Below are 12184 nucleotides of genomic sequence, written 5' to 3' on the forward strand. Positions count from 1 at the left end.
ACCCCAGAAAGTCATCACTGCCTGATGTTATAATGGAAGGGAACTCCCCTTCCAAACACTAACACCTCTCCTTCTCCCCTCCTCCTCACTGTCAACAGGAGTCATCAATAAAGGTAAGCTATAACTTGTACATACTATGGTACAAAATATTTGTGAGTATTATGTATGAAATGTATTTTGAAGTTAATATTTTTGTGAGTGTGGAATGGAGGGTTTCAATTTATATTATTTCTTATTGGAAAATTCATTTCGGTTTGCAAATTATCGGTTTATGAGCCGTCTCTGGGAACGGATTAAATTCGAAAAGCAAAGTACCACTGTACTTTTGAATTCCCTTTATGAGTTAAATATACAAAACGAAAAAATAAATAAATAATTAATATCTGAATTTTCAAATAAATCACAAAGTATATATGGACTAACTTTATAATCAACAACATTTCCAAAGATTTAAAGCTTCTATGATTAGTTCACATTACCTTATGAAGACTGTTGATACATGCGCTGGGACATCACCACACACCACTAACAAGGTAGTACTTCCAGCCCAAGGAGATTTAAAAGCCATCTCATCAGTCAGCTGGTATATTGTGTACCTGTAAGTATCAATACAAAATAAGCATGTCAAAATAGTACATGATGTTTTGGAATAAATTTTAATTCATAAAACATTTGTATGTGAGCCTAAGAAGTTTATGCAATACAAATAATAGGACTGGAAATGTTTTGATTGCATGAGGGTAATCGAGGAAGAAATCCCTGGGACAGCACACCTCATGATAAGAAGAGGGTTGTGCAAGCAGTCAATTAGGGGTGTACAATGATGACAGGCTAGGATAAGAGAATTAATTCTCTTTGTAATGTGCACATGTGGGGTGTAATGTGCACATGTGGGGTGTAATGTGCACATGTGGGTGTAATGTGCACATGTAGGTGTAATGTGCACATGTGGGTGTAATGTGCACATGTGGGGTGTAATGTGCACATGTGGGGTGTAATGTGCACATGTGGGTGTAATGTGCACATGTGGGGTGTAATGTGCACATGTGGGGTGTAATGTGCACATGTGGGGTGTAATGTGCACATGTGGGTGTAATGTGCACAGGCTTGAGGTGGTTGTAATGGAGGTGGGGGGGGGTGGGAGGTACCAAAGTGCACTCACCTAGTTGTGCTTGCAGGGCTTGAGCTTTGGCACTTTGGTTCTGCCTCTCAACTATTAATCAACTGATGTACAGGGTCCTAATTCTATTGGGATCTATATCTACATTTGAAACGGTGTATGGAATCTGTTATGGTTTTCTGCCAACCTTGATCTAGGCTAGGACTTTTCCCTATGGGTAGTTTCACTTAATTGTACTCCTAGGGATTTATTTGATAAGCCTGCTGTTGAATGCCTAAGGGAAATCCTCAGAGGAGTACAGAAACACCTAGATTGTGTATTATTATTAAAAATATATTTACAGAAAGAAACATAAACATAAATAATCTTATATCAATGGGTTCCCACACTTCACTTTGGTGACTTCATTAATGTGCAGTGACACTGAAATGGGGAATCTATGGACCTTACTCCATATGACACATTATATCAGAGCACTGTAATCCCTCAAATCAATGTGCGAGATATCGTCACATCAAAGCATAAATTATCATGCAATAAATGAAGCATAATCACATCAGGACATAAATAAAACCAGTGGTGACTGTAATGAAATGCCAGTTTCTGGGTGAGCCTTGGAGGCCCCATGAAACTATCACACTATGTTATGTAACAGAGTGCTGGGGAGACGGGACACCATGAGTGTAGCTCTCATCCTGTAACTACACTTAGGTAATTACACTAAGGAAATTACACTGATTAAGTGTATACTACTAGGTGTCATCAGTCACAGAGTTCTATTGGCCTACCAGGAACCTCGAGTCAGACCCTGGACCATCCAATTTTTCCAGATGGCCTGGATCATCTTTCCAGATGAAAGATAGCCTAGATCAGGCCATCTTTTCCTGCACCAGAGAGGTGCAGGGAAAGATGGCCATTGAACACCTTACATTTAAACACTCATTACACACAGTAAGCATGTAATGAAGTAAAGGCGAAGACGTAGAACAGCCTATTGACATAGCTCGGTTGCATGGGAAAATTGCGTAAAACCCTGGTTTGTGTCTCAGAGAGACTGCAGGAACCATGGTAAATCGGGATGATTTCCCAGTTGCAATTATTTTAACCATGTCGTAGCTCAGTCGATGAAGGCAGCGTGGGATCCTCTCAGACGTAGGTTTGAACGCTCGTCACGACCCTTGTGGATTTGTTTACATTTAAAGTTTATCATATTTGCCACCATCCATTTAAGGCACACAGAAAGATAGTTGAATGAAAACAGACCACTGCATGGTTAAAATGAGACTGCAGCCCCAAAACTACCAAAAGAACTTCCCTCAGTGAAAACAAACAATAACAATTTTGTGAAAAGAGCCACCCCCCTAGTTTGCCCCCAACTCTTCCCTACCCTGGGAAAAGGAGGGTGCTGGTCTGGATCAGCCAGGCCCCCACCGGCCAGTTCTATAATGATAAAACTTGCCGACGACCTGGGGAAGGGAGGGTGTCAGGGAGCCTACTGGACTCACCCAGAAACTGGCATTTTATTACATTCAGTGCTGGTTTTCTGAGAGGAGCCCCGTTGGCTTCTTAAAGTTAACTACTCGCAGAGTAGTTAACAAAAACAGGCACTCACCAGGAAGATAGCAGAACTGCAGGTATCAAGTAGAACGAGAGACCAACATACATGACATACGACCCAAAAAATACATGGTCACAGAGGACCAGGGACATTAACAAAATACAGTACCTGGATTATACCCTGAATACCTTGTTTGACCTCCAAAACCCCCTGTGCCCAAATATCAGCCCAGGACATATTACCTGGAAGTAATGAAGCTGATAGGGAACAAAAGCAAATGCCTGAAATACAACATGGCACATAACTAGAAGACGCCCAATAATCTCTGTGATACCTCGAGTGACCATTGAGCAGTGCTGATGTCAATATGGAAGATAACCATGAACAACATTTACAAAACATAGGTGCGCAGGCCTCCAAAAACGGCACCCAACAATCTCGGCATCAATTCTCTGGTGGTAGTTGAGCAGAACCATTGGTACCAGGCAAGATAACCCTGACCATGGCTACCAAGTGGAAAGGTGAGTAAAGAAGCATTATGGATAATTGCATGATAAGCTACCTGAGTCCTAGACCCTCACTCAACAATTAAGTTGCAGAGTAGTAGGCATCCAGCAGTCTCGGAAGACTAAAGAGTTGCATTCTGGTTGTCAAGGTAGGAATGTCCTCTCCAGGGCACAAAGCCTGGGTAGGTCAGTATAGAGGAGAAGCCATTACCCCATGCAGCAGGTCCCCCCCTCTCCACATTGCTGAACTTGTTCAATGAAAAGGCAAACGCTAATATGCTTGGTTCCAATGCCATTGCAGGAGCTGCCAGAACAAGGATGAAGGCAACAACGAACTGCCTTAGGTGCTCCAGCTCCAGATTTTTCCGTAGAATACTACTCTACATAATTAAGACTAAAGATGAGTCATCCCATAACTGGAGTGCTAACACTGAGATAATAAAAACAGTCGAAGATAATTGATGATCGTTTGTCATTACACTTGATGCAAAGTATAACTTCAGAGTAACTATGAACCTGGCAAACACAACATGAAGTAAACATAAGCATGGGCACCAAATGTTTAGGCAATACAACCTAAGGTAAGTACCTGTTAAGAATAGTGGTTTCTGATCATCAAGATGACACACAGAACATAAGACTTAAATTGACGTTACCAGATTCTCCAACCCTCTAGTTGGTACTGGCACTAAGTAGTGCTGTTTGAGACAGTTGGGAGTGCTGTTTCATTTGTTTTCAGAAGGCTGTTTGGTGATACATTGTTACCAAATCTTTTTCAAAAGGAGCTTGTGTTATAGAACACTGTCTTGATTTTGTACTTTATCTCTTACATTCACAAGCTCCCTGCCCCTTTGAGTAGACACAAGACATTGAAATTGTCCTTGTCCCTCAGTGAGTAAAAGAAATCATCCCATGCATAATGTGACCAGTGCCCTCAAGATTTCGAAGAACTGCTTGGGCAGCTACCAAGTTAGCTGCCCAGAAAAATCATAGAAACAGATTTGATCAGATGCCTGCAAATGCATATATAGTAGTAGCCAAATGATTAGAGGGGAATGCAACTTGCAAAATTAAAGTACTGTACAGTAATACCTCAGTACTCTAACTTAATTCGTTCCAGAAGACAAGTGCCAATCTGGTATGTTCTAGTACCGAATAATTTTTCTCATAAGGAATAATGTAAATTGAATTAATCTATTCCAGACCATTTTGCACTTTACAGAAAACTCAAATGAAAAGACATGTTGAATACAGTTCTACTTTTTTTGAGACATTTCATACAAAACTTAATGAGCTGATAATAAAGGGTCTCGGTCGTAGAGTCGGGTTCGCTCTTGGCTTCACCACCTAGAATTCCGGGTTCAAATCCCAAGTGGCACACCTTCTTGATACTTGCTTGATACCTGCTTGCTGGGGTTCTGGGAGTTCTTCTACTCCCCAAACCCGGCCCAAGGCCAAGTTTGACTTGTGAAAGCTTGGTCCACCAGGCTATTGCTTGGAGCAGCTCCCAGACCCACATACCCACCACAGTCCAGTGGGTCCGGCACTTCTGTTAGAAAACAATCTAGTTTCCTCTTTAAAATGCCCACAGATATGGTTGGATGTATTTCCTATCACTTAATAAACCTGTTCACTTTAGCAGTAAGTAGGTACTCAGGAGTTAGTCAGCTTGTTGTGGGTTTGCATCCTGGGCGGGGTCAGTAATTCGACCTGGGGGAAGGGGGGGGGGGGAGAGAGACCTCAGTATGAGCCTAACATATATGAATACACTTTGGCTGCCTGTCTCCTGACACAATGAATTATTATTATTTAATTATTAAAATGAGATATTTACTGGTTCTGTTTATTAAAGCCATATTTACTTACCTATCAACATTGAGACAATTCAGGAGGGTCTCCTTAACTGCTGTAAAATATTCTGTTTTGTTTGCAGCATAAACAAGAACATTAGGAGGCTTTTCTGTGACATTGTCAAGATTCTTTCGGCACGGTCCCTCCTCTTCCACACGCATGAGTGGGGCTCCTGGAGTGGCATCACTTGACGGAGATCCACCTGTCATTACCAAATTCTACACTTATTACAATGCCTTACAAACTTAAGATGAAGAATATCTTGCCTAAAAAAATCCTAAAGACAACCGACCACCAAGAAATCCTAAAGAAAACCGATACCAAGAAATCCTAAAAAAAAAACTGATACCAACAAATTCTAAAGAAAATCAATATCTTGCCTAAAAAAAATCCAAAAGAAAACAGATACCAACAAATCCTAAGCAAATGCCCTTTACCAATACAGTGGAACCTCAGTTGGCGATTACCTTAAAGACGAATTTTTTGGAATACGACGTCAAATTCATCGTAAAATTTGAAAAGGTACACGACAGTTTACTTGGAAGACGACGTCTGTTCATACACGTATGGGTCGAATGAGCGCGTGGTGCTGGGGGTGAGGGGCGAGGAGCTCTGAGTTTGTTTACAAGTCTATCACACATAGTGACGACCATGGCCGCACTTTTAATTCTTTGTGAAGAATTTCATTGTTTGTCTAGTTTTTTATAACAAAAGTTCTTATGACATATCACACCATGGGGTTCCAAGATGGATGGTGAGAGGACTGGATGGATGGTGAGGGGACTGAATGGATGGATAGGGGGTGGAAGGATGGATGGATAGGGGGGTGGAAGGATGGATAGGGGGGTGGAAGGATGGATAGGGGGGTGGAAGGATGGATAGGGGGGTGGAAGGATGGATGGATAGTGAGGGGACTGAATGGATGGATAGGGGGTGGAAGGATGGATGGATAGGGGGGTGGAAGGAAGGATGGATGGATGGATAGGGGGGTGGAAGGAAGGATGGATGGATGGATAGGGGGGTGGAAGGAAGGATGGATGGATGGATAGGGGGGTGGAAGGAAGGATGGATGGATGGATAGGGGGGTGGAAGGATGGATGGATAGGGGGGTGGAAGGATGGATGGATAGGGGGGTGGAAGGATGGATGGATAGGGGGGTGGAAGGATGGATGGATAGGGGGATGGAAGGATGGATGGATGGATGGATGGATAGGGGGGTGGAAAGATGGATGCATGGATGGATAGGGGGGTGGAAGGATGGATGGATGGATGGATGGATGGTGGGGGAATTGGATGGATGGTGGGGGAATTGGATGGATGGTGGGGGGAACAGCATGGATGGATGGTGGGGAAACTGGACGGATGGTTAATGGAGAAAACTGGATGGTGGGCGAACTAGATGGATGGACGGATGATGGAGGCAACTGGATGGATGGAGGGGACAACTGGATACATGGAGGGAGAACTGGATGGATAGATGGAGGAGGGAACTAGGTGGATGGTGGGGGGAACTGGATGGATGGATGGTGGGGGGGGGGGACTGGGTGCATGGATGGTGAAGGGGGACTGGATGGATGGTGGGGGAACTGGATGGATGGAAGGGGAACTGGATGGAAAGATGGTGAAGGGTTACTCGATGGATGGATGACTGGGTGCATGGGTGGTGGGGGAACTGGATGGGGGAACTTGATAGATGGATAGGGGGTGGATGGATGGATGGATGGATGGATGGATGGATGGATGGATGGATGGATAGATGGAGTGGATGGAAGGGGTGGATAGATGGAGTGGATGGAAGGGGTGGATAGATGGATGGTGAAGGGGGACTGGATGAATGGATGGTGGGGGGGAACTAGATGGATGGATGGAGGGACTGGATGAATAGATGGTGGGGGAACTGGATGTAGGGATGGATAGGGGGGGGGGGAGGAGACTGGATGGATGGTGGGGAGAGCCTTAACCCCTTAACTGCTCGGCTTCCAAATATGACACCCCCTCAGTGCGCAGGAAATAAATTCTCTGGAAAAATTCTTTTGTTTTTTAAAGTGTCAAAAACCCTTCCCTCAGTATGGGTATGTCAAAAAAAATTTCGACATTGTACGTACTTTGGCTGCTATGGGGTCCGTAAGTTGGAGCGTAATGTCGTCATTCCCTGTTCGCCCGTGACGTACGCTCACGGGGCCAGTAGGGAGCCCGGGGCTGGGTGTGTGAGCTGCCGCGAATATATTTTTGTTCATTTTTTGCGCACAGTTCCAAATACATTTTTATTTGTTTTTACGTGCTAATCCTATGTACAGTGGAACCTTGGAATACGAGTAATTCCGACGAAAAACGAGTGTCCCTGTATACGAGTTTTTCGGAATACGAGCAGGATTTGTTCGGAAAATTTGCCTCGGAAGGCGAGGGTTGCCTCGGAACACAAGTTTGTTGATACACGTACAGGCCGTCTAGCGCGTGGTGGCACGGCAATCGCGCCTCAGTTTACCAGTGTCTCGCGCCCTGCCTGAATTTTTCACAAGGATTTACAGTTTTTTGTCGTTTTTTTGGCCATTTGAGCATAAAAGTTGTTATTATATATCTCACCATGGGTCTCAAGAAAGTCATTGGTAAGGTTCAACCTAAGAAAATAGCTGTGAATAGAGGCAGTAGAGGATGTCCCTTCTTGATTAAGAAAATGTGTGAAGTATGGGAAGAACTGCAAAGTTTTGTTGAAAATCTAACCCAAATAAAGCTGTAGCAGGCCGTTGCATTGACCTTTTAAATGACAATGTGATGTCTTACTACAGACAAGTGTTAAAATGTAGGGAAAACAAGTGTCTTTAGACAGATTTTTAGTAAGACAAGCAAGTCCTAGTGGTATGCAGGCAAAATGTGCCAGAGTGTGCACACCAGAGAAGTCCTCAATGCCTGATGTTATAATGGAAGGGGACTCACCTTCCAAACAATAAAACCTCTCTCCTCCCTCCTCCTCACCATCTTCCATACGCCAACAGCAGTCATCAGCAAGGGTAAGTAATAACTTGAACATAGTTTGTAGGTTTATTTATATGAATTAGGTATAAAATTTAGTTTGAAGTGAGGTTTTTGGGTAGCCAGTAAAGGGTTAATTCATTTCCCATTATTTCTTATGGGGGAAATTAGCTTCGGATTACGAGTTTTCGGAATACGAGCTTCTCTAGGAACGGATTAAACTCTTAAACCAAGGTACCACTGTATAATGAACACGTACACTATATTATGGCAGTAAAACATCAGTACTGTCCGAAGACACTGTGTTATGTGCATGACACTTGTGTACACATATGTTGCACATATTTACCATGTATCATGCTAATTTATGTATATATAATCTATTTACACACTATACACTGTCACACAGTATATACATTCACCATCAACACACTCAGAACACCTCAAGTAGGAGCAGCCACACCCAGCCAGTCTCCCTCACTCCAACATCTTACTCGCCAACATTGCTCCTCCCACCACTCTGTTATTGTTCTTATTACACTAATTACACATGTTATATATACCTATCTACATGTTTTATTTACCAGAATTATGCAAGTAAGCTGGTATTGTGTCCAAACAGTACAGTTGCCACCATACACTGCATGAAATATCACACAGCAGATGACGCTACGATTACTACGTAACCTCCCTCACCAAGATAGCTCATCTCAACATTCTCCTGTTGCTGTTATTACACTATATACACACTGTTTATAAACATGTACATATGTGTTGCCCATAGCGAACCACTAAGCTAGTATGGCGAGCAAAACAAGAGTGGCTGCCACATACACACACAGAGGCTACCTCAATTCTCTCCCTCCCTCCCTCACCAAAATTCCTCCTTCCACAATACTACGCACAATGCTAATTATAACCACAATCCTGCTATTATCACAATCCTGGTCACTAATTCCTTTAAATAAATAATTGACCACATGTTTATTTTGAAAAGGAACCTAAGAAATCATTTGAAGATTCCTAGATGGACGAAATAATGCTGTGGTGCTGTGGCAAGCGCTGTGAACATCGTGAACAGCATTGAATCACTGATATTTGAACATTGTACCCAGTCATTATCACACTCAGGCTCTTCTATAACACTATCATGGCTAAATAATACAAGTTATATATATATTTTGACATTATTAGGCGATGCTGTGGTCACACGCTGAACAGCAGTGCTGTGCGCTCATGCTGCGAGCGCCAGCCTTGGTTGCTCACACACTACTGAGGCTCCCACACCCAGGAATGTGGACCACGATATTTTTTAAAGATGGCGTCTGTTTACAAGAGCCCTGAGGAAGCTGATGTGAACCCCATGTAGCCACGGGAGTTTTGAATGGAACGTGAAAAATACAAATACCCGAAGGCGCATTGCGCAAACCAGACATTAGCCTGCAGGAGCGTTGCTCAGTTTAAGGGTTAAACGTATTTTTAAGTTAATATTTTTGGAGATGTGGAACGAATTAATTCAATTTACATTATTTCTTATGGGAAAATTCATTTTGTTGACAACATGTCTCTGGGAATGGATTACGATCATAAACGAAGGTACCACTGTAAAAGGGAAATGCTCATTTTAAACAAACATTTATTTAAAAAACCAGCAATGAATGTAATGAAATGCCATTTTTAGGATGAGACCTGGAGACTCCCTGGAGACTCCCCAGAGCTATACTGGGCTGATGTGTATATATTAGACCGTGGCAACAGTCAATCGATGGATTTCTTAGCCTACCGGGGACCATGAGCCAGAACCTGGCTCCTTCAGAGAGGCATGAGTAGCAATGGCCTATAGACACCCCTATGTAGTTGGAAGCAGACTATATCTGCCATCTACCAGGTCAGGCACCCAGAAAGGTAGAAATCTCAAAACACACTAAAGCTGGTTAAAAATTGCAAACCGAAAGCCGAACGAGCAAGCATAGCCCCCCAAGCAGAAAACAAGCATAACGTCACCACAGTCGCAGCGCCGTTGTCTGTGCAGCTCCCCCCTCCCCAGCAAAGGGAAGGGGAGGCTCCTAGACCTCCTGTGACAGCTACTCAACCCCAGCTGAGGCAGAATATCAAAATGCCAAAAAAACACAGACCAGAGGGAGGGAGGGAAGCCGGGGAGCTTCCGGGTCTCACCCGAAAATGGCGTTTTACTACATTCAATGCTGGTTTTCTGTGGAAAGCCTCTCCGGCTCCTCAGAGCTACCTAACCAAAGATAAAGGAAACGAGAGACTTACCTGGGGGGCGGCCGCCACTCGCTCCTCAACTTGAAGTCGAGAAAACTGGCTGCCATCTGCGACCCAAGGCTACACATGCCCAGGTAGGTAGGGCCTAGAATATTAAAGAGGTACCGTGCGGCCAGGACCCTGTTCAATCTCCAAAAGCCCTATGCTCAAATGTCAGCCCAGGGCATATTATTACCAAAAACAGCAGCCAAAGCTGCGAACTTACAAAGGTTGTGGGCACAGTGATAGGCTGCAGGCTGGCTGGACCGAATAATCCTGCAGATGACCTGGGAGACTTGAGCCCCTGAATAAAGAAGAAGGAAACTGGGTCAATCCAAAGCACGTCCCCTGTCACAGAGGCCGTGGAGTACAAGTAATGGCAAAGAGCCGAAACCGGACACAAAACATGATGCACCCCCAGCCGAACCAACCAAGCATCAACAACCCAAGGACCCCTCCGGAGAACAGCAGTCTCATTCTTTGCCAGAAAAGAATGAGATGGCTGCAAATGAACAAAATGACCACCAGGACCGAAAGAGCACAAATCCCTATGCCGGAGGAAGGCATGAAGCTTCCCGACCTGACTCCCAGAGGCCAATGCCAACAAGAAAAAGAGCCTTAGAAAAACAGTCCTAAACCGAAGGGACCATCACAAACCAAGAAGAGAGAAAAGAGAGCAACCAGTACAACAACCAGGACGGCTCAGGTGGTACATGAGCAGGCCAGAGGTGAAACAACACCTGAGAAAGCGTGCAGAACGGAGCAAGTGACATCCACCCCAAACGCAAGCTGAAGCGGCTCCGCCATCGCTGCACGATACAAGGTAACAGCATTCGGCAAAAGATGACGGTCCTGAAACAACCAAGAGAGAAAGGACAAAACAACCTGATCAGAAATCGAAGACAACGTATGAAGCGTTAAGAAGTGCCAAAAGGACCGCTAGGAAACTTCATACAGTATGCACTCGATTTAATGGCCTATATGGGGATGTACCCAGGTCGTTATTTCCAGGGCTCCGGTATTTTCGAAGTAGTTGAAGTGTCGGTAATATTTCGAGGAACATTCAGGTATGATATATTTTATGCAACTAAAATGAAATAAAGTTCATTATGTAATTGCATTCCAAGTTAGTTCCTGTGTTAGTGTCCATTCTATCACAGGTTACAATTAGTAATTCCTTCATATGAAAAGTTGGATCACACAAGTGAACCACATTAACCAAACACCTCTCTCGCTCCATTCCTCGCCGCCACTCTTCCCTTACCCCCACTGCCACTCCTCCCTCACATCACTCTTCCCTCAACCCCACTCTTCCCTCACCCCCACACTTCCCTCATCCCCCACTCTTCCCTCATCCCCACTCTTTCCTCATCTGCTTGATGGGGTTCTGGGAGGTCTTCTACTCCCCAAGCCCAGACCAAGGCCACGCTTGACCCAGGGCAAAGCCGTCCTCCAAACCTTCTGCCTCTAGAGAAATGGCAGAGTCCACCAGAAAAGCAGGGAAGAACAGGGCCCCACTTGCATGACCCGAATGCCCCAGCAGGAGGAACAGGCTCAAATGCTTCTGCCGCCGATCCAGAAGGGGCAGTCCTCGAAGCCCTCCAGTCTCACCATCAAGAAAGCTCTTCCCCAACTCTGAAACCCTCAGATGTTTGGGAACCAGAGCAATGGGGATGGTGGAGGGACAGGAAGAACCACAGCAGTAGAAGGGCAAGGGGGTGTGGATAAAACCAAAGTCAAGGCGACTAACGCCCCCAAGTCCGGGTCACTATAATCAAAGCGGGGCAGCCTCGAGGCATCCGCAAAGGCAACCAACCTAGCGCATTGCAGCAATCTAAACCTCACATGCAACTCCGAAGCTGCCTGCACCTGAATATATCAATAGCAGTGGACTGGGTAAACTGGAGCACAAGC

General features: G+C 44.5%; 1 protein-coding gene across 6 annotated transcripts in view; it reads right to left on the reverse strand.

Annotated features, from left to right (window-relative positions):
• The window catches only part of LOC123770042 (microtubule-associated protein futsch), a 128509-nt gene that overhangs the window by 56018 nt on the left and 60307 nt on the right, over positions 1-12184 (reverse strand). For all 6 annotated transcript variants that reach the window (XM_069335849.1, XM_045761771.2, XM_069335702.1 and 3 more), the window contains 2 exons: positions 5051-5237; positions 480-596 (listed from right to left, as the gene is read on the reverse strand). In XM_069335849.1, the coding sequence (XP_069191950.1) occupies positions 480-596; positions 5051-5237 (304 nt within the window). The remainder of the gene's footprint in view (positions 1-479; positions 597-5050; positions 5238-12184) is intronic.

This window comes from Procambarus clarkii, chromosome 1, assembly GCF_040958095.1.
Source record: "Procambarus clarkii isolate CNS0578487 chromosome 1, FALCON_Pclarkii_2.0, whole genome shotgun sequence".
In the NCBI taxonomy this organism is placed as follows: Eukaryota; Metazoa; Arthropoda; class Malacostraca; order Decapoda; family Cambaridae; genus Procambarus; species Procambarus clarkii.